General features: G+C 35.6%; 1 protein-coding gene across 7 annotated transcripts in view; it reads right to left on the bottom strand.

The window, feature by feature from the left end:
• The window catches only part of ATP8A1 (ATPase phospholipid transporting 8A1), a 244887-nt gene that overhangs the window by 154310 nt on the left and 64673 nt on the right, over positions 1-25904 (bottom strand). For 4 of the 7 annotated variants that reach the window (XM_023592370.2, XM_058299208.1, XM_071216684.1 and 1 more), the window contains 8 exons: positions 22852-22925; positions 17128-17197; positions 15592-15719; positions 11581-11692; positions 9645-9810; positions 7479-7606; positions 5017-5094; positions 4269-4357 (listed from right to left, as the gene is read on the bottom strand). In XM_023592370.2, coding sequence (XP_023448138.1) covers positions 4269-4357; positions 5017-5094; positions 7479-7606; positions 9645-9810; positions 11581-11692; positions 15592-15719; positions 17128-17197; positions 22852-22925 — 845 coding nt within the window. Of the gene's footprint in view, positions 1-4268; positions 4358-5016; positions 5095-7478; positions 7607-9644; positions 9811-11580; positions 11693-15591; positions 15720-17127; positions 17198-19725; positions 19800-22851; positions 22926-25904 lie in introns of all 7 variants that reach the window. The other 3 variants (XM_004448742.3, XM_058299224.2, XM_058299218.2) reach the window with 1 other exon arrangement.

Below are 25904 nucleotides of genomic sequence, written 5' to 3'. Positions count from 1 at the left end.
CAGGACTTGGAGCTGTCCTGGGTGGTACTGCAGGGACAGATGCTGGACATTTCCTGTCCTCCCATGGCCCACTGGGTGGACTGGGGGAGTGTGTAAACTATAACGTGGACCATTGACCATGTGGTACAGCAGTGCTCAGAGATGTATTCACCAAGTGCAATGAATGTCCCATAATGATGGAGGAGTTGTTATGGGAAGTGGGGTGAGGGGGGTATATGGGGACCTCATAGTTTTTGAATGTAACATTAAAAAATAAAGGCAAAGAAATTAAAAAAAAAAAAAAGAAAGAACTCTGACTCAGAAGCTCGCTTAAGTGAAATGGGGGTATCCATAAAAAAAAAAAAAAGGAAAAAAAAAACACAAATCCATGAACACTGAGCCACTGTAGTACCAGGTCGTACTGCTGTTGTACCTCAGCCCAGGGCAGGGACGAGTGCTTCCACAGTCATGCTGCTTACACGGCCCTGAGCCCCAGCATCCCTCTCCCAGAATCTGGCCCAGTCCTGCAGAATGCTGAGCACTCTTCAGAGAGAGATCAGCAACAGGCAGCCTGCACACCTTCTACCAATGCTCTTTGCATGCCTTTTCCCACTCTCTTTTTGACTACTTGCCCTCGTTGCATGTCAGTGCTGTCATATCTGCCTGGTAAGTTCTTCACTTAGCCAAATCCATCCTTAGATCTCCGCTTAGTAACACTTTCTCAGGAAGCATTCCATGACCTCCCTAGGTCAAGCTCTGCCCCCCGCAAATCATACAGTCCTGCATATTTGTTAGAACTTTATATTTGTCTACATGATTACTTGATTTAAGATCCATTAATTCCATTAGTCGATATACTCCAGGAGGACAGGAAATTTGCTGGTCATTATATCCCCATTCATCTAACCAAGTGCCATATACACAGAAGGTGACCGATAAGCATTTGTTGACGTATGTGAATAAATGAACCCTGCTTACCAACTTTTACCACCAGTCACGGTGAGCAGTTAAGACAAACTTGCTGGTCACAGTCTAGACTTAGGAACTAAATATTATGAGAACTGTGAGGTGTCTTTCTTGGTGCATCTCTTTTTGGGGTAAAAAAAGTAGCTGATCCTCTCAGCAAACATATTGCTAAACAAAACACTGCTCAAGTAATTTCTCATACTGTACTCTCTTGCTTTTAAGCAAATCCACTTTTTTACTTAAAGGAAAATGCAAATGTAATGTTTTTAGTACGAACTAGATGTCCTGCCTACAAAAAAAAATGCAATATTTTCTTAACTTCAGAAACCCAACCTGTTACCTCATTCTAATAGTAAGGTCTAAATTATCAACAAAAATGGTACTTGAGATTATATCTCCATATCTTTACCTCAGTAGGAATCATAGCCACTGAACATAAAAGCTTTTTTCTGGTATTCAAGTAATTGTGATAAAACTGACTTATTCCTCCAGGAAGCAATCTGCTGAAATGATGCTTTAATAAATCTTTAGCAGAATTTAAAAATTGTACATATTAAATTTTCAAAGGATATCACAATTCATTTACTTTTAACTATGACTGTCCCATAGAAAAAGATCCAATGAAATAATCTAAGTTTAAACACTATGCATCCCCAATACAAAGTTGAACTGTAACAAATAATCATGAGATAATGTATACAAATCTTTATTTTGTTGCATATTGGGCTTACAATTTGCAGCAAAAACTATGTAAAATGAGACAAAAATTTACCAGGATTAAATTTTTGAAGTAAAATGTTATCATCTTACAAACCTATGGGATACACAGAATGTACAAAATATCATGGTTATCTGTAGACTTCAAATCTTATCCTTCTAGATGATAAAACCAGGCAGAACTCACCTTTGCCTCTATCTAGGGCAAAACTGAGCGTATTTTCTTAAAAATGCTGAAGAAGCATCAGCTACTTGAAACCCCAAAGCAAGTTCCCGTTACTCTCCTTTGTTTAGCTATGTCTTGAGGGGATAACATCGAGCTTCCTTCTGCTGTGGCTGGAGGTGCACATACACAATATTTTCTCATATTAAACAACCATTAAACACAGCTAGGGGGCAAATGGGTCAGCAAAACCATGTAATTTACTCAGGCTACGTTCCTATAACCCAAGAGGGCCCAGGGGAAATTCCTACAAAAAGACGGGTGGCAGTAATTCCTTTTTCCTGTGTCCCCTACTGTAAACATCTGAACAGTATGATGTCAAGGTTTCTTCAAAGCCTTCACATATCAACAAACCTCTATAATCCTGACATTCCAATTGTCCAGCGGACTTGTGAAAGGCAACATTGACGGAAACTATATTTGGGGTTAAGGATACCCAAATGTGCACACACAAGCAATACGTGATTACTGGATGCAGTTTAGCAACTAGCTTCACTCAGCATGGCTCTTCGTATTTTGAAACCTTGATATATGATCCAAAGAGGAAGCATACTTCTGTTTATATAATACAGAGTTGAAATTTGCAAAGAAGCATCTGTTTTTTAATTTCTAAACATATTAGAATTTCATATCTGAAAAAGGACATTAGAGATCATTGGGTCTCATTGTCTTCATTCTTACAAAGTCTTGGCTACAACTCATGCCTTATGACTTACTGACTGGACTGAGCATCCACATTAAGAAATCCTATTTTCCCAAGAGGAGATTTGATCTACCCTCTCCTATAACCAGCATTGATTAGAATATCATCTACAGACCTAGGAAGAACACAGCTTTTCAGAACTACAGCCTCAGAGTGTGTAAGGACCTATTCCAAGGATAAGAAAAAACTTGATAATATGCAGAAGAGAAGCCAGATCTTATTTTAGCTTTTTGTTCTGATATACTCACAGTCAATATTACTAATCTAAATAGCTTGCTTACTCAGTTGGAAATTAGAAAAAGAAATGATCAATTATCAATCAGTTCACTCTGCCAAGAATATTCATGAATGAATGCAGAATTTATATAAAAACAACTATCACTCTAAATCCATAAGCAAGTATAATACAACAAACTCTAAAATCACAATAGGCTTTTCTTTCTTTCCTCTGTACAATTATGGGCAGAATATATAAGTATAAGATGCCAAAAAGTATGGCTACAGCTGTTCCAGTAGCTGACCAAGCATCATGGTCCCTAGAAAATGGGACTGGGGGACAGGGAGTGGGGAAGAGTCTCCCTTGTCAGAGAGAATTAGGAGATCTTCAGATAAGGAGGAAAGAGGCAAAATGGAAAGAGTAAACATGCTTCTCAAATCAGCAGCCTGTCTTTACATTGTAAAAAAGCCACTCAATAACTGTCTTTTTAATTTCATTTACACACATAGTTTGAAGTCATTTTTGGTCACCGGTATATCTGCCTAGATCGGTTTATCTTTGTAGACCCTGTGCCAGGCAGTAACCATATGTATTTATAATTCTTCATCAAATGGTTACTTCCTTATCATATTTTAAAAATTCTATACACTGCTTTTATACTGGCTGGTTCATGGCTTAGAGGCAGAGTATGAGGGAAAGAATGGGTGCAAACCAGAAAACCCCAAAGCAAGTGCCTACATTAGTAGGGTAAGAGATCAACATTTACAGCCTCCCTTGCAGAGAAGGACAATAGGAAAATGTGATAATAGGCCAACGTGAATCAACCAGGAATGTGTTTCATGTTTTGATCATGTTTTTCTAGGAAATGGAGAGATTAATTTTCTCACATTACCCTATAATGAATTTCAAAATGAAGTCTTTTTTTTTTTTTTTTAAGAAGTGGAAAATAAATTAAATGGGTATGCAGGAAGCACATATATTAAAGGGCATTAATAATCTGAAAGGTTTTGGTGATATTCATTGTCCCTGGATTTAAGAGTTTTGTGTCCCTAGCTCCTTGCCATCATCAGAATTTTAGACTGCTCTGTGATCGCAAAGAGGAGAGATGGTAAAAGAAAAAATAAAGGGATTCAGAGAGACAATACTTTAACTTGAAAACTGCTGAAGGGCAGACTGCATGATTCATACCACATGTAATCTATAACAGGGAAGTACATTTGTACTTTATTACCAGACCACATAGAGACTGTCGGCAACACTAAGCACTGAAAAGATTATTGGGCAGAGCCCCCACCCTGCATGCAATTTTAAATGAAACGAGCTATGAAGTGCAAATTAAAACAGCTGCTTTCTAGATTTTAAAAATATCTCCTCTGATAAGGAAAGACTTCCTAAATGTACCGAACAGTTAAGTGCTAATTAAATATGTATTTCACATTTTAATTAAAGGGGAAAAAACTCACCCATAAGCAACCCCTGCTATGGTGCACTTCTTAAACTGCATTACATTGCACGTCAGAGTACCGGTTTTGTCAGAAAATATGTATTTAACCTAAAAAAGAGTTTAAAGTTTCTCATTAAAGTTTCAGAAGTCTTTTTTATGCCACAGTCTTTACACAGTCGGAAAAAAATCCCTTAAAATTATAATGTTTATTAACCTTATTACATTATAGGGGTACAATGAGTGCTAGTAATTCCTTTACAAACTAATCAGATTATACGCTCAGGCTTGTATGTATATATATCTCCCGAGCTTGTGCATTGTGCAGTACATTTATACTGAAGGGAAATTCAGCTTTAAATGATGTTTTAAAACTTTATGTACTATGGGGAGCAGATGTGGCTCAAGCAGTTGAGTGCCTGCTTCCCACATGGGAGGCCCCAGGTTTGGTCCCTGGTGGCTCCTAAAAACAAAAGAAAAACAAAAACAAGAAAACAAGTGAAAAAACCAACTCAGGGAAGTGGTTAAGTGCTGGCTTCCCATGTACAGGGTCCAGGGTTCAATCCCCAGCCCCAAAACAGAACAAAAACAAAAAACAAAACAATGTACTAAAAATGAAAATTTAGTCATATACTAACAAATGCATTTAAGCCAAATATTCAAATAATGGAAAACTAAGAGCTGTCAATTCATCTGAAGTTGCTAAATAAGACAGAAATTACACAGAATCTGACTGTCAATTCAACATATAAATGAGAGCTTAAGTTTACCTGGCCAAGTTCCTCATTCAGGTTAGATGTTCGAGCCATGGCAGCAGTGTCTGTGGGTTCATAGTGCATGTCGAGATCCTGTTTTTTTTTTTAAACAGAAGAAATCATTGAATAGGCTGGTAATAAGGCATTGGATAAAATAAAAAACAAAACAAAACGTATTTTCATTCAAGCCATTGTTTAACTGATGACTTATATATAGATACCACTTTCATCTCATGCCATACCCATACAATTACAGTTTATTTCCCTGAAAAGTATTCAATAAAGAATATTATGTTTCACATTACAGGCAGCACTGTGTGGTAGTTACAGCATGTGTCTGGAATTAAGCAACCCAGGTTTACCATCCCTCCAAAATGTACTAGATATGTGCCCTTTTATAGCGTTAAAGTAAGCTAATGCATGTAAGTGTGTCTTACATAAGGTACATGCTTAGGAAGGTGAGCTCAAAAACCACTAAAATTGCTTAATTAGGACTTCAAACACCTGGAAAAATTACCTAAGAGATTCTAGTTGGTTGTACTTTCTTGGCCAAGTTTCTCGCACTATATATACTTGAAAGAAAAACAAGTACAATTCTTAAAACCAAAATGAAAAGGTGTATTTTTTTAAACTACTTTGTATGTGCCTTGCATTCAATAATCATGAGGTGTGCCTATAATACCCTATAAAAACCAGTGTTTTCTACTGATAATTTTATTTTGTTTTTTATTGACAAGGCAGGGTTGTAGTTTATTGACTTTCACATATCAAAGAAAAATGACAAAATCTAAATCAAAGGTGATTTTTCATGTCTATGTTCTAGGTTGACCAACACCTCTTCTGGAATGTGCTGCTGAGTTTCAGGTGTCTCTTTTTAAGAGGGATATTAATCAACTGGGTCATGTTCAGAGAAGAATTATGAGAATGGGAATTAATCTAGAAATCATGTCAAATGCAGAACAATGGAAGATGGGGCTAATTAACTAGGAGGAAACAAAGATATAATAGAACAGTCATGATACCTATTTCAAATATTTTGCAAGGCTACTATTCTGAAACAAGATTAGGTATTTCCATAATAGACCCATTGGGCAGAACCAGAATCAAAGAGAGACAGTTTATAATCCATTTCCACACTTGTAAGGGAAGATTAGAAAACCAGTCTTCACTCTATCAGAGATGTTATAAAATTTTTCTATATTAGCTGGTTGAAAAGAATAAGCCAGCTAGGTTCAGCCAATACTGAATTTATATATTTATTTGAAGCAATTATTATTTTTGAGAACCCAAATCAAAACTAATAAAGTGAAAGACAAGTTAATTAAACTTTTATAAAAGGTTACCTTATTATTTTCATAAATGGAAATACTTCAATGCGTTCTAATTGAATTTATACAAATTTTATTACACAATTTTTTACCAACCCACTTTCTGCTGCATTAAGTGAGCCTTGTCTGCAGCTCATTTTAGATTCTAAATTATAGTGATATTTTGCCAGTGAATTAAGAGACTGACAGTTGAGGTGGATCATTTGCCATTGGAAGATAATGAGCAGATGCAAAATTATCATGTTATCTTTTTTATAAATCCTAACACTGTTAACATCAAAAGGCTTTAAAAATTACATTAAAAAAGAAAGAAACATCAAAAGATAATACTGAAATTTCTCAAAATAAGAGTTAAACTTCCTGCATGTGGCATATTAGGCCTGAAGATGTACTTAATTTTCATAAATCCATTAATTTTAGCTTTAGTAAAAACAAAAATATTAGAAGGGCAGAAACATTTTATAAACAAAGCATTCATTCTGGAATAGATGTCTGGCATATCTTCTCCAAGACCAAAAAAAATATTTAAAAAAGAAACATTAAAAAAAATTTAAGCACAGTGAAAACTGTTTACAGTGTGGAAAATAAACTGCATAGATGTATAAAACATGACAGACAACCCTGTGTTACAAGGAGTGAAAACTACTTATAAATAGTATTATTTTTATAGTGTTTGACTGTTTATGAAACTCTTTGCAATATTCTGAGATTCCCTTGATTCATAAAATCACTGTGAGATGGAGGTAAAGCACATTTCAGCATCCCTGTTACTGCCCAAGAAAATTAATCTCAAAGAGGTCAAGTGACTTGGGAAAGTTCACATAGTAAGTGAGAGAAAAAACTGAAACTACAATTATGAGTCCAAACCCCATGGCTCTCCTTTCTCCCGTGACTACTATGTATCCCAAAATAGGGTTCCTGAAGTATAGACCTATTTTTTCCAGGATGTCTGTTTTGTAAACTTGTGTGATTCTGAAATGGGGGTGTTTGTTACAATTACACGGAGCTAAAAAATATTACAAAATGTCATCCTGTCATCAATAAAAGGTAGATATAATTAATATTTTCTTCCTGAGAGATCAAAAGACCCCGTAAAAGGAAAAAAGACAAAACACATGCTTACAGTGATGAAGAATAATTCATATTTACCCAATTTATGAAATATGCCTGGGTAAATTTTACCACTTCTAATGTGACCAACAAGCTGATTGGAATGAGATTGTTGAAAAGGATGATGAAGGTCAAGAAATTCAGTCCAAAATTATTAGCACCACCATCTGTTGGAGGAGGTAGGAAGAATGTCATTTAGTTTGCATTGACCAAAACTTTAATATAAAAAGAAATTTCCATATTATATAGCATATCTAGGTAATTTGAGAGGAACACTGTAATATAATATCTCTATTTTCAAACACATTCTTCTAGATGGAATAGCATTATTTGAATTCACACTGTTGACAATCTTATTAAGAACTGCCCAGCATATATGAGGCCAACTTCTTCTGTCCAGTTCTTCAGGCATACCCTGGACAACTAACAAAACAATGAGGATGGATTAGGCCCATCCCGAAAGCAAGGAGTATCTTCAACTGCAAGTAAAACATTCCAATCCTCTGTCCCATAAATATCTATGTCCCTTCTCAGCCTGAAGCAGTCAGAGTGGATATTGCCCCAAATCCCTCAAGACTAAGAAATAAACAAAAATGAACAGGGAGTATAATTACTGACGAAAGCAGATTTATTGTTACTGTAGTTATTACCTTGTGTTAACGGAGTAACTTGCAATATTGCTAGAAAAAAATTAAATTTTTTAATTAAAAAAAGAGGAAGTACTATCAGGTATTTCAAATCCTGTTCCAAACAAGGAGTTTAGAGTTTGTAAGGATAGGACTGTGGGTTTATATATATTATATAAAATAATAGTTGCGTAGAGTCAACTTTATATTATATAAATGTTTGAAAAGCATTTCCAATTTAAAGCATGCTTTAAAAGTATGTTTAAACAAAACAGCAGCAGCAAAAAGCAACCCAAACTATATAGTACTTATTAAGCCTTAGGTAAATTATATACTTCCTCAATAAGGAACATAACAAAGCTATCCCAGATACACCATAGAGTATATGAGGAAACATACTGATGATAATGGTAAGAGTTCTAATGTTGAAATTGAAAACCAATGACTTAAAAAATAACTTGGAATAGCTGCAAGTCTAAATAAATAATTAAAAAATAATGGGAAAGTCAGTTTTTACTATAGGATTTTACTAGAATTTGTTTTCATGCTTTTGGAAATGAATTATTTACTGCTAAGTACCCATCAAATGGAAATGTGAACTCACTTCCTAGAAATACCTAGGGGTGGTACATTAATTCAGTAAAGGTAAAAAAATAAATGCTCTGAAGAGAAACTATTTTAATAGTGCTTCCCCTATGAAAAGATGACCATTTACAGAAAAGCTCATTGTATTCATGAGTTCATATTAAAGTATATTTCATTTACACATTTTTAAAGCATGTAAACTTCTTTTTCGTGCTTTAAAACATATATACATATATATATATTTACTATATCCTGCACACATACTTGACCTGTTTTCCTTACCAGATAGCTATACATCTGTGAAAAATATTTTTAAAGATCAGTTTTCATTTATGTAAGTCATATTAATGGGTATATTTACTGAACATTTGTTTTCTTAAGTTTTTTTTTAGATTCTAAAATTTTCCTTACTTTGAAATCTCATTAAGAATGAAGATCAAATGCACATTACCTCTCCAATAAGATGTTCTTTTTAAAAACAATAAGAGGGAAATGGATGTGGCTTAACTGAAAAGAGTGTCCCCCATCTATCATACAGGAGGTCCAGGGTTCAACCCCAGGGCCTCCTGACCTGTGTGGTGAGCTGGCCAAGTGCAGTGCTGCCATGTGCAAGGAGTGCCCTGCCACGCAGGGGTGTCCCCAGCATAGGGGAGGCCCGTGCACAAGGAGTGCACCCCACGAGGAAAGTTACTGTGCGAAAAAAGCACAACCTGTCTAGGAGTGGCACTGCACACACAGAGAGCTGACACAGCAAGAAGATACAACAAAAAGACACACAGATTCCTGGTGCCACTGAGACTGCAAGCGGACACAGAAGAACACACAGCAAATGGAGAGAAGAGAGCACACAATGGGGGGGGAAGTGGAGAGACATAAAAAAAAAATATATCTTAAAAAAAAAATACAATAGGAAATTCCACAAAATAAATCAAGATCTACTGTGAAACAAATACATGCTTTAATGAAAGGAAAAAATAAGTAGTATACTACTTACAGTTTAGATTGAGATACCAGTCCTTTCCAGAATGCCTTCGATTCCAAATGGCAGAACCCACAGAACAGATAAGTGACATGGCAATTAAGATACAAAATAAAATCAAGATTTGTACATTTGTAATCCGTTCCACATTTGAAAGCTTAAGTGGTGGACTTGTTGAATTCTGTGAGAAGAAATAATATGATTTTTTAAAAAGTATGCAAATGACTTCAGTAGATTGTATTTAGTATTTTAATGAGGGCGACAAAGTAAATCATAGTTGAAGAGTAGGCATGAGAAGACCCGTGAAAATTAGGAAACAATCACATGAAAACAATCAGAGATGTACTGAGTTGTCAATGTCTCAACCACCTCTCTTTTTCTCAAGGCTACTATACAGCCCAAGCCTTTTTCTAGGAAGTAAAATAATAAGAATGAAAAAGAGAAGAAAACAGCATTCCTTTTGGAGATAAAGCTTTTGCGTTATGGCATGGAGGATGTACAATGCATTACTCAGCTAGTTAAGCAAACAGGGTAGACTAGAAGCATCTAGTTTCTCAGTTCAAGAGAAGAGGAAGATGAGTAGGCCTGTGCACCACACAGTCAAGGGGCCCGGAATTTCTGAAGTATGAAGATAACACTTAAAGGATCTCGGATTTTCAAGGAATGCTGGCTGAAAAAACACAAAAGTCTTGCTTCCTCAGGTATACCCGATAATTCATATGGTTACACTAGGATCTGTGTTAACCAAGTCATCCACAGGAGAGAAAATTAAATCTTCCAAAATCAATATACAGGCTTACCTTGTTTTATTGCACCTCACTTTATTACACTTCTCAGATGATTGTTCTATACAAATTGGTTTGTGGCAACCCTATGCTTAGCAAGTCTATCAGCACCATTTTTTCCAAGAGTATGTGTTTACTTCGTTTCTCTGCGACACGTTTTAATTAAGGCGTGTACATTTTTGCTTTTTTTTTTTTAAGACATAATGTTATTGCACATTTAACAGTCCACAGCATGGTGTAAACATAAATTTTATATACCGTGGGAAACCAAAAAATTTGTGACTCACTCTACTGCAGTTGTCTGGAAGCAAACTAGCAATATCTCCAAGGCATGCCTGTAAAATGATGATTTATCGAATTCACAGAATGCTAGTGGTAGAAATTAACAGCAATCTTGGTTGCCTTACGGTAACAGCTTTGTGCCTATATAATGTACAAAGTTATTGGGACTTAGAGCAGATTTTCATTTAGCTTCTTAAACTGAGTTTCCCCACATCAATCTGACCACAGAACACTGATTAGGTTATAATGGGGAGAAGTGTCTGCAGGCATGTGTAAACATTTAAGTGCTGGGATTAAAACTGCTGGAAAAATGGCCTTACATATAAATGCTGAAAAAAAGTCAACATTTGAGTCAAAGGTTTTTTTTTAATTTTATGAAAATAAATGTTTAAATGTAATCATTCATTAAAATAAAATGATAAGACAAAAGATTTATTTAATGCAGAGTCCTCGTGGTTAAACTATTATCAACCACTGTAATAGACAATAAATGCTGCCAGTAAACCAATATACAAAATGAAGAATCTGGATGTCAGGTGCTCTCTGGTGAAACTTTTTGGCTTTCCCAATTGCTGACTGGGAGGTAATTTCAGGGCTTTACCGACAGGAGAACCTGATTCTGGATTTTTGGTGTGGGCTCAGAACCTGTGAGAAATGGCCTGCTATGGTAGGGACTACTAAACTGAGAGCAATAAATAACATGTTTTCAAAAGACTTAGGACCAAAAGGTTTTCAGAGATAAAAATCCCACCTCGGTATGATGTTACATGTGTTTATTTTGTAAGTTCACAAAATTTACTATATACGTATTGTTATGTATGTTCGTGAATAAATGATATACTTCAACAAACTTTTTTTTTTTAATGAGGAAAAAGAAATCCCACCTGCATCAGCTTGGTGTCGTGCCCAGTGTAGACAACTATTCCATGAACCCACTGTGTATTTCTCAACTGAGCTCCTCGCAGAAGAATCTGATCTGCTCCCAGGGGAACAGTGCTACAAGAGATGATGCTGACGTTAGAAACAACATTTTCTAAAATGCTTATGAATTCTACAGCCACCAAACAGTTTCAAAATGTTTCCTTAGTGAAATAAACCTTCTTACACTTACATTATTTTTGGAAAATAGTAATTTTCATACCAATAAGAATAATTTTCTTACAGCAACAGCTGGAAGGAAGCGTTTATGTTGCTTCTTTTTAAACACCAAACCCACCACTTCCTACAACTTCACTATGCAAAATTACAGGCAAGGTTTTGAAATTCAGAGGCTAATTGTCAACCCTATTTATGACTTCCTGAATTAGTAAGTCCACTTACTGGGATGTTTGGATGGGGTGGAGTGGGAGCTCTGTCCCCCCTGCCCACACATATCACACATTTCCTTTAAAAAGATTTAAGAAAGGTAAGGTGTATCTGTGCCCTTAAGAGACAAGTCCCTGTACTTAAAAGCTCTATAACATTCATTTTATAGTATTTGAAGATTAATTCTCCAAGAATTCAAAACAAATTTCCAATGGATGGTAGTCGCTTAACAATTCTTAAATAATCCCCAAATGAATGCAAATTGAAGCTATCCATATCATATACTTTAAAGCGCATTTTATAAATAAGGCTCAAGTTGATTATCTTGTAAGATTTTTTGCAAGGCTTCCCACTATAGTAGGTTGTTAACTGATACAACCTCACACAGGGATATCTGAAGGTTACAAGACTATCACAGATATACTGGGATTCTTGATGGAATTGTAATGCATGAAAATAAATGGATCAAGGATTTCTATCACCAAGTCTCCACTGCAATAAAGAAAACAGGCAGAAAGGAAAAGTCAAATATAAAGGAAAAAATATATATATACATATAAAACTTCTGGAGAAAAGAAGGAAACGATTCCCTAAGAAAAGTCTACAAAGAACACAGAACTTCTCTACCATGGGTAGCAAAGTAGAAAGCCTTCATTTCTGGTGGGCTTTTATGGTCCAGTAAGTTCTAAGGTCAGTAGCAGCTTGGGCCTCAGACCTGTTTCAGGAACTAAGTGAATTCCACGGGCTCTGATGAAATCAGTCCAGATATGAGGTAAAAATAACACCAAAGACCTTCCATTTATAGTTTTAGGATGTGGTATATTTCAACTTAGAAAAGGAACCAAGCAACTATAATCCTCATCCCTTGTGCACAGCAAAAGTCAAATCATTCATTATTAAAATTAAGCATATTGGGGAGCAAATATAGCTCAAGTGGTTGAGTGCCTGCTTCCCACAGATGAGGTCCTGGGTTCGATCTTTGGTACGTTCTGAAAACAAAACAAACAAATAAAAAAAGGAAGGCTCATTGGTTGAGTGCTTGCTTCCCATGTATGAGGTCCTGGGTTCAATCCCTGGTACCTCCTAAAAAAACAAAACCAAAAACCAATATTAAGCATATTATATAAATTCTATCTGTTCCCTAAATCTTGGCACCATCTTACAAAGTTTCTCCTTCACAGCATAGTTTGTTGGCATCAATTTGATGGGGGGAAACTGATAAGGAATGGAAGCTGGCCAGTTAGGAATGTCAGACTACAGAAATGCTACTGATATAAATGGCCAAATCTATCATTAGTCTATAGCCATATGTTCATGGAAAAATCACTCAGTGCAATTTTTAGAACAATTACTTTAAAAATCACAGGAAAGCTTTTGGCAGATCTGAGTGTGAGGATGAGGATTGAGGGTGCTTCAACTATCCTTTAGAATTCAAATAATCTATTTCAATTACAAAATAATGAAAACATTGGTAACATTCTCTCAGGCAGGTGGGCTGAACTAGTACGTTTAGCTGACAGTTAAATTGGCCACTATAAATATCTGGTAGGTACACTGTAAAGCAGGAGAGGCAGGAAAACAGGGAAATGCAGAAAGACGCCATCCTCTCTGCCAGCTACCACCCCATTTCTTTGCTCCCTTCTGCAGCAAAATCTCTTGAAAGAGCTTTCTATACTTGCTATTTTCAACTCCTTTCCTTCCATTATCTCAAACGCATTCCCATCAAGCTCCACAGAAACTGTTCTAAGTAAGCTCAATGATCCCCAACTGCTAAACCCAACAGTTAATTATCAGCCTTAATGTACCTGGCCACCAGCAACATTTGACGCGATATATTTACTCCCTTTGCCTTGGTGCAGTTTCTTCCCTCTCTTGATCCCCATCCTACCAACTTGGTCTCAGTCTCTTTCATTAGGGACTCCTCTTTTCCCAACTTCTTAACATGCTGGAGAATCTCACCGCAGTCCCAGGGCCCTTCTTTTTCCATTATACCTATCACCTTTGGCGGTCTCTTCCAGTCCTAGGGTTTTAAATATCTATGCCAACAACTCCCAAATTTATCTCATGAATCCACATCTTTTTCTCAAACTCCAGACACATATTCAACTGCCTCTGTGACATCTGTTTGGACATCAGAAAATTATTAAGTTCAAAACTGAACTGCTCTATCACTCACCAATATGACAGCGTTCTCTCATGAAATATAATAAATACATAACACTAATATGTGGTGTTAATAATAAGATGGTTTATGGGAAAAATGCACCAAGTATTAGCTATGGACTATATATAAATAGCAATAACATCATGACAGTGTTACATCATTTGTAAAAAATGTGTCACAAATAAGTAGGGGTTTGGTGGGGTGATGGATGGGAATCCTGTATGCTATGCATGATTGTTTTAAGTCACAACTTCTAAAGTAAAAAAAAAAAAAGGAATAAAAAAATCCATATTAAAAAAAAATGAACTGCTGATTTCCCCCTCCAATGGACTCCTTTTCAGTCAGAATACAATTCTTACAATATCTATAAAATAATCTGGTTAACTATTATTTCTTGGCCCTGCTTTAGTCACTCTCTTCCTTGGTCATTCCATTCAAGTCATATTGGTCTCCTGGACATTCCACAAATACTCCAGGCACAGTGCTACTGTAAGATCGCGTAATGTTATAATGAATAATTTCCTTCTGCCTGGAATCCTCTCCCTGCAGATAGTCATGTGGCTTACTTCCTCACCTCCCACTCACCTTTGCTCGAATGTTACCTTCTCAACAAGGCTTACTCTGTGAAGTACTTTCAATCTCCCTTACCCTGAGCTGTTTTTTCCAAAGCATTTATTACTTTCTAATACACTATGGAATTTGCTTATTTATAATTTTATTGTTTTTCTGTTTGCCCTTCCCCCATGGCAAGAAAATAAACTCACAAGTGTGGCAAGTATAAGTAAACTCATAAAACTTTGGTGCTGTATCTTTAACACCCACAGAGGTGCTTAATGAGTATTGGTTGAATGCATAAGAGAAGAGGCAGGGAAAGAAGGGAGGATGGGAGGACAAGAAGTAACAAAAAAGATGACTACAGATGATACCATGACATAGAAAAGAGCATATGGACGTACACAGAGAAAAAAAGCAAGAAATGTCTCAGTAAAATGAACCCCTTGGGGGTAGAGTCTCCTTGAGGCATCAGGGATCATAGGAAAAGGACCCAGGCCATGGAGATTGCTTGTAACTACATCAAAAGTTACAACAGAAGTATTTGGACCAATAAAAAGTCATAGGTTATTTACCCACATTTATGGGTAATATTCCAGAAGCCTAGGCATATATATTCCTGTAAACATCCAATTACCAGGTTGGCAGAAACCCTGGGGAGGTCTTCGGCCAAACCATATATATTGAGTCTAAAAACCATAGCATTTTCACAAATGCTTTGGACTCTAGATAGAACAGTCCTTAAAAAAGTTTCAAGTCATCAAACTCAGAGCACTTGTGAAAAAAAAAAGAAATGTACATAGACTGGGAAGAAACTCCACAGCACACAGTCACACAGTGAATTCTGTATTTTTATGAAGATAATTTTACATACCCATGTCCATCAAACCTTATGTTTCCAACAAAATCGTAGAGATGTCTGTTTGGACTTTCACATTCAATTCTGCCAGAAATTCTCATCAAACTGTCAATGTCTTTCATATCTGATGTTGCTGGTAAGCCCTGTTTAAAAAATTTTAAACAAGCAAAGACCATATTAAATAAGTTGCAGGGGAGAGGGAGAGGAGAAGCCTTCTGAATTCAGCCCAGGACTTAAGAGCACATAGCAGTCTCAGATCTAAGAAACCCCACTATTTTATAAATGATGCTGGCCTTCTAAATACAGCCCAGGACTTAAGAGCACATAGCAGTCTCAGATCTAAGAAACCCCACTATTTTATAAATGATGCTTTCCCCTTATACAGTTTTCTCCCTCTCAAATCACAATTAAGGAATACTTCCTCATGACTTGTACAGAGTTTAGCATAAGAATAGGGTAGCTTTTATGAAAGCTGTACATTTAAGAGACTATAAACTAGCCTATAAAGATATTTTGAAGTAAAGTCCCCAAAGAACTGTTTGACTTAAAAAATAAAATTACTATTGAGCATTTAGTACCGAATCTCAAAAGGTATGAAAACTGAATGAAATAACTCCTAAATAGTTTTTCCTTCTGGCCAACTAGGACTGACTCCTCCTACAGCCAGCATGACCTAAATGACCTGGTTCTACCACACCCCAACCTCCCACAGGGCTGGTATGAAAAGTAAATATAGAGGGAAGTGGACTTGGCCCAATGGATAGGGTGTCTGCCTACCACATGGGAGGTCTGCGGTTCAAACCCCGGGCCTCCTTGACCTATGTGGAGCTGGCCCATATGCAGAGTTGATGCGTGCAAGGTGTGCCCTGCCACACAGGGGTGTCCCCTGCGTAGGGGAGCCCCATGCACAAGGAGTGCGCCCCGTATGGAGAGCCGTCCATCGTGAAAGAAAGTGCAGCTTGCCCAAGAATGACACCGCACACACAGACAGCTGACACAATAAGATGATGCAACAAAAAGAAACACTGATAAAGATAGAAGTGGTCACAGAAGAATACGCAGCAAATGGACACAGAGCAGACAACTGGGGCCGGGGGCAGAACTAAAATAAAAAAATCAATCTTTAAAAAAATAAATAAATATAGAAATCCATATTATTTCTTGAGATCAGTGAAAAATTTAAAGCAGCAATGGGAACTACTTCAATCTGGCAAAGACAAATAATATCCTGGGCCAGGTGAATAGGGGAAAATAAATAAGCTAATACATGCAAAACACTTAGAACTCTTATTTTATCATCAGTGTTGACTATTATATATTTTTTAAAAGTACAAATAATATCTATATAATGGACCACATCTTATTAGACAAATAAGTCTGAGTCTACCACAATACTTATAAAACCTCCCATAGTCAAAATGCTTCAATGAGAAAATATTTGTGATTGGAAGGAATCAACTGAACCTATGACATGCTAACACTGAGAAATAAAGCTCTTAATTCCATATAATAAAACAGCAATGATTATGATAAATTTGTATCAGATCTTACCTGTCTAATCTTCAGGTTTGTTTCACCATCAAGGTTTGATGTTTCAATGTAACACATGGCCTGGGGCTCACTGTTGTTTAAAATTGAGATACACAAAGATTTAGAAGGGAAGGGAAAGCATAACAACAACCACTGCTTATTTAAATGCTCAGATTTTTGTTTGTTTCATTCTAAACAAAACTATGGGTTTCATTCTAAACAAAACTATGGTCACCTCATTTCTTGACAAGTTTCATTCTAACAGCAAGACCCTGTGAGGCAGAACCCATGCAGGACAACTTACGGATCAGCTTTACAGCCAGGAGGACTCAAAAGCAATTTCCTTGCAAGAATCACTACTGGTCTTCAGGATAATATAAATGAGTAGATTTGTCATATTATATCTAATTTGTTTATCTTCCTGGACACAATGCAGTCTCTGAAATGCAAAGCAGCAATGTGTCCAGATTTATCTCTAGCTCAAAAATATCAAATGGGATTTCATGCTCCTGGTCCACATGTAAATTGGTTACAGAAAGCAACTGATTAGAAAATTCCAGCTTGTTTTTTCTACAAACTTGCATTTACTAATCCTCTGGATGGGATGAATAAGATCATATGAACCAAAATATTAGAACTGTAAGGACCCTTTGAAAAACTGGAGGAACAGATTTTACAATTAAAGTGGATATATACTTTGCTCTCTCTTTTTTTTTTTTTCTGCCTCTGCTTTCCTGATTATTGAAGTTGCTTCAGAGATTCTTGTGGCAGCAAAATGTAAAATTAAATTCAGCCAGTTTGGCCACATTCTCCTTGATCTGAACCTAGAAGATACACTTGATGGACCCCCACCATGGTGCTGCAGTAAATCTGGGGTGGAGAGGCAGTGGTAAGGGGAGTGGGTTCTCCAGTTTTACCACAAGTACCACATCCCCCACTGTATTATATCCTGCCCCATTCTCTCACAGACTTGACTTGCCCAGAAACGACAAACATGTAAGCTTGTAGCCCAACTGTAAAATCTGCCCAACTATAAGGAAGTTAAATCAATCTCTTTAGTGCATGGTAATATAATAAGTCTAATTTACTACCATCATAGAAGTAGCTATGAATGTAATCTGCAATAAGCAGGTGCGCTCTGAAAAGAAAGAAATTTGCAAGTCAAACACCTGGAATTTTCTAATCAGCTTCCAATTTGTACATGTGTAAAAAGAAGACTATTTCATGTTTCAGAAATGGGTATTTAGCTTAATTTTGTGGCCTGAAGGTTTGTGAAAATGACTTACACAGCTGGATATTAATCAATATTTTACATTCATTTTCAAGTTATTTTGCAAGCTCTTCAATTCACTCAACGGGCTTTCTTTCTTAAAGGCTACTTTTCTCCAAATGGAGAGATATTTCAATATTTTCATTTTCACTCTATTGTATTCAGAGTTATATTTTCTATCACTGTCATGATGGCAAGTTGGCCTTGGCAACTGCTCTCAATTTGTAACTTGCTTATGTGTACGTTTAAATATAAATGGTATACACAATTACAAAACACATCTTCTGATAATTTAAGAAGCATGATGATGAACAAATGCTGAATGAACAATGTTGGTTCCATGTTCTGGCAGGAAAATGCATTAAAATTTTACTAATCAACATACTTAGTCAAGGCTATTCTCAAGTTAAAATGAGAATAATGTTCTAGTTCTATCTTTTTTCCATAAAGCAACTTTTCTAAGAATTTAAATGGCTGACTTCTATTTGAAGTGGGGCAAATAAAAAATATGAATCCAAATTCAAAATGTTTTTAATAATCACTTAAGACAGCTGTTACTTAAGCAGTTCTTAATAGTGCTATGAAAAGGTAGCAAGAAGTCTCAGATAAAGAATCATGCTAGATAATAAATACTTGAGCAAATTATGATGACATCCAAAACACAAACTACAATCAGAAGGCAAAGCAGGCTTTTGGATTAGTAAGTAATGAAACAAGGTGCATATCATGATACAGACACTCGTAGACAGCTGAAATTTATCACAGTAACGTGCACTTTGCCACAAGTTACAAGTGGGATAAAAACTGATCCCGAAGCATGCGGTACAAAATGTACAACATCCATATTTGTGCAGGGGGTCCTCTATAAACCCTATACGAGCCCAAATTATAGTCACAATCACTGAAGGGATTCTATAGAATTTATAGAAACTTTCAAATGTAAAAATAAAATAATGTTTAAAAGTCTTATTTCTCAAAGCTGTTTTCATTAAAGCATAACGTAGTTAAAAACAATATCCTGGGATGGCAATAAATTTTTAGGATTTAGGCATGTGCTAAAAATGAATATATCTTAATGATGTATTAGGAAATTAAAATCTACCTTTACTTGCATGTCTCTTGGACTCCTATTGATAACAATAGGAGTTGAATCAGCCCAATAAGGGACAAACATCATCCAACATTATTTTCATAAAAGGCCTTTAAAACACCTGTGAAGTGCCCCTCACAACAAAATATTAAAAACTTTGTGTTTTAAAGGGAGAGGCACAGAACTCAACCATAATTGGGTACAACTAATCTCTGGTTTAGGGTGAGGACCCACATACACACAACTTGGCAGTTCTAACCTTGAGGACAGACTGATGAGATCTGCTGGGAGATGTTCCCCATTGGTCACTTTCACTATTTCCCCTACTGCCACCTACGTGTCCCAGTTTAAAATAATTAAAACGGAAAAAAAAAATGAATAACAGAGAGGAAAAAAAAAACACAAACAAATGGACAAAAGAGACAGGAAGTTTGAAATTATTGTAGAAAATAATACATGTTAATAAAAATGTCTAATGCCAATTTTTTCAAAACTTATTTTGATCAGGTCTAAAAGCATAAGAAAATATTTAATAGTTATAGAATATTTATTTACTATTAAACTTAATTTTCTATTTTTGGTGTAAAAACTTGATTTTAAAATTATCACAAGCACATGTTATCAAATTAAATAACATATTTTATAGAGAGAGCAAATATACTTTTTATCTTTTCCTTTCTCCACTTCCTTACCCCCACATCCCCCACTTTATGCCCCCTCCTACCCAAGAAGGAAAGAAATAATTATGGAAACCATTTTTAGGTTTTTGAAAAGCAAAGTATACTATACTAGGCTTTCCCACAATAAAATAAGAATTTCGTTTAAAAATTTCTGATTCCAAAATATTTTCAAAGTTAATTACAATTACATAAATACCTTATTAACGTCAACAAACAGTGAGAGACATGGATCTTAGGAAATCAGAAGGTATAACTGCAGCCTTTGAGTGATTTAATAATAAATTATATTGGGTTGGTAAGCCTTTGAATCAGGACAAATTTTTCGGAGATGGTATGAAAAATAGCATTCCAAGAACGTATCTGAACTTGAATTAATAGCTTGAATTGCTATATTTTATACTTTCTAAACACATAAATGTGTAAGTTATTTGTTATCTGCTAACTTTGCCATTTCTTCAATTCAAAATTGAAATAAATGAAAACAGTAACTTTTGACCATTTTCATGCTTTAATTTCAAACTGCTTCACTATTAGTAATTAATAATTGAAAAATACTTGGAAATTAAAGTATTACAAACTGTTGTCCACTCTGACTGCTAACTGGTACTCACCTGTAGGTGACACTATAATGTACTCATTTGACAGTGGATTCCATGGCATAATGACTATAACCAATTAGGAGTAAAGTATTTTAACCTTGACTTAGACATTAGCTAGAGTAGCTAAATAAAGATTTAAAGTTAAAATTTCTACTTCTGTAAAATAATGATGAAAAAATCCTTTAAGAAAAAAAATTGTATAGTAGTATTAGGTCACTTGGATAGAAATATCTGTCATACAGCACAACATTTCTACTATACCTTTGAATTCTACTATATACCAAAAAGCAATGAACCAGATATTAAAAAAAAAAACCTTGGAGGAACTTATTTGGGTGCTATATTAAGATACAGAAATATTCTCATTTACCAATATCAATAGCATCAGTAAATTCTATTAATGTTTTGAAAATAAACTCAGTGAAAAGGGTCTAAAGTTTAAAATATATAAGCACTATATTGCTTAGGAGTTTCAGGAATAGGATAGAGGCATATGGCAAATATTTTGAAAACTTTCAACTTAGAATTACATATAAAGTCAGGGTAAGTTTTTAAATTATCTTCAAAATTTTGAGGCTAAAAAATATTGTAATTCAGGTTTCACCATATAAAGCTTTCTCTATGATAAGAGAGGACGTCTCTAAGAGTTTAATCAGTAAAATATCAACACTTTCTTAAATTGCTGAAAGTCTTTACAATCATTTTCAACTTTTTTAGATAAATATGACATTCAGATGGTCAATCATTCAATACAATTATCAAACTGTTATTTAGTACCATTAAGTACATGTGATTTTTTCAGCTACACACTCTTAAAATTTAAAATAAAGATTATCAATTTAAACAAAAAGAAGGCTCAGGGAATACTGGGGCTTGACCATTTATCCATCTTCCTCAATTTCAAAGATGTGAAATCAAGGCCTTGGAGAGGTTACGTAGTTTGCTCAAAATCGCCAAGCCAGGAAAAGAACCCTGGGCCCCGACACCTGAGCAGAGCTCTTTCTAGTACCTGATGCAACCTCAAGTGCCATGTGGGGTTATTATCTTTGCTTCAGTTTTAGGAACTTAGCCTGATACTTATAAGCAAAGGAAACTAATACATGATTGAAAAGTGTCCATAATTATTTTTCCTATGATCCAAGTCTCCTCCATCTCCACTGAAAGCAAAAACCTATAGGAAAATGGCACAGAAAGGCACCAACTATAAATGTGGAAATATAACTACCTGTACTTACTTCAATTACCTGCAGACTTCTTTAAATAGCTGGGTAAATTTTCCTTATTCAATTAAGTTTTAGTAGTTTGTCATTAAATTGAACCACTTCAAATAATGACCTGATTAAATAGATTTTGAAAAAAGGGCACAGTCCATATTCATACGTGGGTTTTACAAATAAAACTGTCCAAGGAAATGATGATAAACAACCTCTAGAATATTAAAAATGTGTTTCTTAATTTATACTAGTGCTAGTTTTACAATTTTTAAACCTAAAACCATCGAAAGTCACATTCTTTAAAGTTACAGTGCCATATGTTCTGTGAATACTAATTGTTATCTTAAATATAAGTAAACAAAAATTATTTAATTTCAGTAGCTGAAAGAACTTAAAAGATAAGCAAGTACTTTAATTTTTTTTTCTTGGAAGACTACGGCATTTCAAAATGTATGAAAAGAAATAATTTACTCCTCTTTCTTCTACCATTTCACCATGAAGATCAAGAAACCTTGCAGGGATATACAAATGCATCATAAAGACTGCTACATAAAATCCATGTCTTATATAAAATAAATGACAGGAAATCTTAAAAGAGTTCATAATCCACATAAAAGGATCTGCACAAACCCTCCCTAGAGGGAAAGTAGGCTCTTAATTGTAATTATAACTTTTGAATCATAAAGTGTGGTTCCTATCACGTATTCTATATGGTAAACATGAAAGAGTCCTTGAAGTCCAATTAACACATTTTTTTTGGTGCGTAATTCAAAATCATTAGAGAGGTTTAAAATTCTTCGTTTATTCCTTATTTCCTTGGAGCAATCACAAGGTCATTTGCAGGGTAGAGAAACCATCCTCTACACTGTTTGAGCATCAGTAGCATCTCTACCTTGATGAGAGAAGTACAGTGTCAGCAGGTATATACTCTTTGCCTTTTATTATAACTATATCTCCAACATTTACCTGAAAGAAAACTGGGAATTGGTTAATTATCTGCATTGACAGATAGTTACGAATATACAACCCATTGCATTTAAGCACAGAATACAGTAAAAATGGTTACTGGCAAACAAGAACTGCTCATCTTCACAAAATGGCATAAAATTGTCTAGGAATGAGGGAGTGAGGCCAGGGGTGGGGATGGCCAATCCTTCCAAAAATGAACTTTCTATTGTAACAGCTATATAACTTATCTTAATAAAATTAATCTATCCACTCAATTGACATCTCGACTTCTCATATTCTCTCCCTTTGACATAAAAGTAAAAAAGACGAATTGACTAATTGAAATATCTATCCCCTTTAAGTAAATCTCAATACAACTGGAGAAAATATCTACCATATATATATATGATCAGTACTCCTTCACAATGACACTACAAAACAGGTACTGGTTATCATTCACAATTTAGAGATGAGAAAAGGGAGTCATAGATTAAGTTATTGGCTCAAGATCATAGTGAATGGAAAAGCTTAAATTCAAACCCACATCAGACTGTCTGCAAAGCCTGATCTTGCACAAGTATATTTAGTGAGACTGCCATTGTATTTTAAAGAAAAAATAATTTAACTCTTACTCACTTTACTCTCTGTTAGCATTTGTCTGAGCATGACAACTAAAGATACAGGATGGCCAGAAACTGTTAGAATTAATTTAAATGATAGGTTTATCACATAGCTTCTGGCCAAAAATACAGCTCCAAATAAGCAATGCCTTGCCTTAACTGAGTTCACCAAGTTAGACCAGTTGCCACTCCCATGAAATTATAAAGCTGCCCTCTCTCTTAGTAGCCAAAGGAACCTCAAAATAAGTTTCAATACTTAAGGAAAGAAAAGCCTTCTTGGTCTTCTCCTTCCCTACTTCTCCTAGAACCCTAAAATAAAACTTTACTGGGGGAAGGAAAAAATGAGGTTCTCAGTGGGAATCACAATAAGAAATTATTGTAGAGATAGCCCACTGGTTGCACTTCATATTCTGGGGGAGGGCAAGGTCAGAAAAGAGGGGTGCCCTTCTATCTGTGGTACGGATGCTGGTTATCCAGGTAGGGAAGCTCCAGCGGTCTTGAATCATAAAAGATCAATTTTGGCATAAATCTGAAATCTGGAATATCTAAAATTGACAAATTGCCAGGGACCTTGGCATCAAATCATCTCTCTCTTAAAAAATGGCAAACAGTGAAAATAAAAGAACAGCAAGTATAAATGTAAAGCGGTCCCTGAAATACTGTGCTGTGACAGCGCTTAGACAATACCAACTGAAAGAAGATAACAAAATAGAAGTTCTCTGCAGTCATTGCACTTAGAGAAGATGCAACCCAGGATATCATTTAATTGTTCTTAATCACTTCCTGTGTGTAAATGTTTCCTCTCCAATTAGACTGTACTTTAGGAAATCAGGATCACGTTTTGTCTAAAACAGTGCTTTGGGGTCTAACAGGCTTACAAAAACCTCTCATTGACTGCACTGCTTTCCAACATCCTTTCACTGCAAGATAAAAGAAAGTCTTGTGATTATTAAATTGAAGACTAACATGGTTTAATGCAGTTACCACAGTGACCTGAGGAAATCAAGGACTCACTAGATGTAAAAGTCAATTTCCTCACATCATGTATCAAAAGCAGTGAACTTACTTCCTCCTTATGACACCTACTTTTAGATCACTTTCTCAAAGAAATCCAAGCACCTCTCTTTCTTTTGTGTTTGGGCCCCTTGGGTGGCTCCATCTAGACTGGTGTGTATAAAAGGATCAGATAAAAGCAAAAATCATGAAGGCAAAAATGTTATGTCAATTGGAGAACATCAATGATAAAGCAATTTTGGTCCCCAAACCTGGAAGTTGACATGAATTTAGAGCTTTTAGTCCACTATCTTGAGCTTTCTCAAGTTACTGACATTAGCACCGACAAGACTATGTAAAGAGGAAGATTATTAAATTGTTATAAACTGATTAAAAATCAACTCATCTTTGCTTAATTCTAGGCCTCAATATATTTATATTTTTATTGGAGCTTTTCGTCTTTGGTAAAAGACATTTACCAAATGCATTTAAGGGTGGAAACTTCATGCGTTAAAAGAGCTTTATAGAGTGGTTTTTACACACTCACACATCCTACCATTTCGTGTTTCTCTACACAGTCAGAAGAGAATACTGATTCCAAAATTCTACGCCCAAATTCCCCACCTGCACGTATCTAAAAAACCAATGAACAGCCTCAGCTGCACCGCAATTTGAAGAACTCTTCTTTGTGGTGAGTGCAACAATGACCGCTGCTTACATTTCAAGAGTGGAGATGTGGTTCCTTGTGTAAGACGTTTAATTGCAATGTTTTCTTTTAAAACTGGATATTTGTAACTAAACCTTTCGCAACAGGGAAAAAGCCTCAGGGCAATAAGTGTAGATAGGGATGGACTGTTAATGTTTGAGAGCTGAAGCCTGTCCATCTCTGAATGACTAGATGCAACCTTAGCAAATCTGTAGGTCCTTTGAGGAGTAAAAAAGCAACCACAATAGCCACACATTCAGAAAGGCAGACAAAGAATGCCGAACTAAAGCCCACTTGATTTAAGTTTTTTGTACTACATTGGCTTGTGGATCAGCCTCTTAAGTTTCCATTATCGATCTTATTTTCAACTGTACAAAATATTATATAAGCCAAAGAAAAGTCTTGGCCAACAATCTGGCTAGGCCAACAAGCAAGCCTGCTTTCAGGTCTGTCCCCTTAGTGTTCAACGAACTGGTTTTACATGCTGACACCTCAGGGCACACGATTCTGTTCTTCTGACCTATGATCATTGTAGCGGCTTGATATGGTTATGAATTCCAAAAATAGATATTGGGTTATGTTTGTATTCTGGCATATTATTGGGCATGATTTAGTTATGATTAGGGCTTTAATTGGGCCACATCATTAAGGCATTGAGTCTTCACCCCTTGGTGGGTG

The sequence above is a fragment of the Dasypus novemcinctus genome, chromosome 1, assembly GCF_030445035.2.
Source record: "Dasypus novemcinctus isolate mDasNov1 chromosome 1, mDasNov1.1.hap2, whole genome shotgun sequence".
Lineage (NCBI taxonomy): Eukaryota > Metazoa > Chordata > Mammalia > Cingulata > Dasypodidae > Dasypus > Dasypus novemcinctus.
This window is presented reverse-complemented; position numbering and strand designations above follow the sequence as displayed.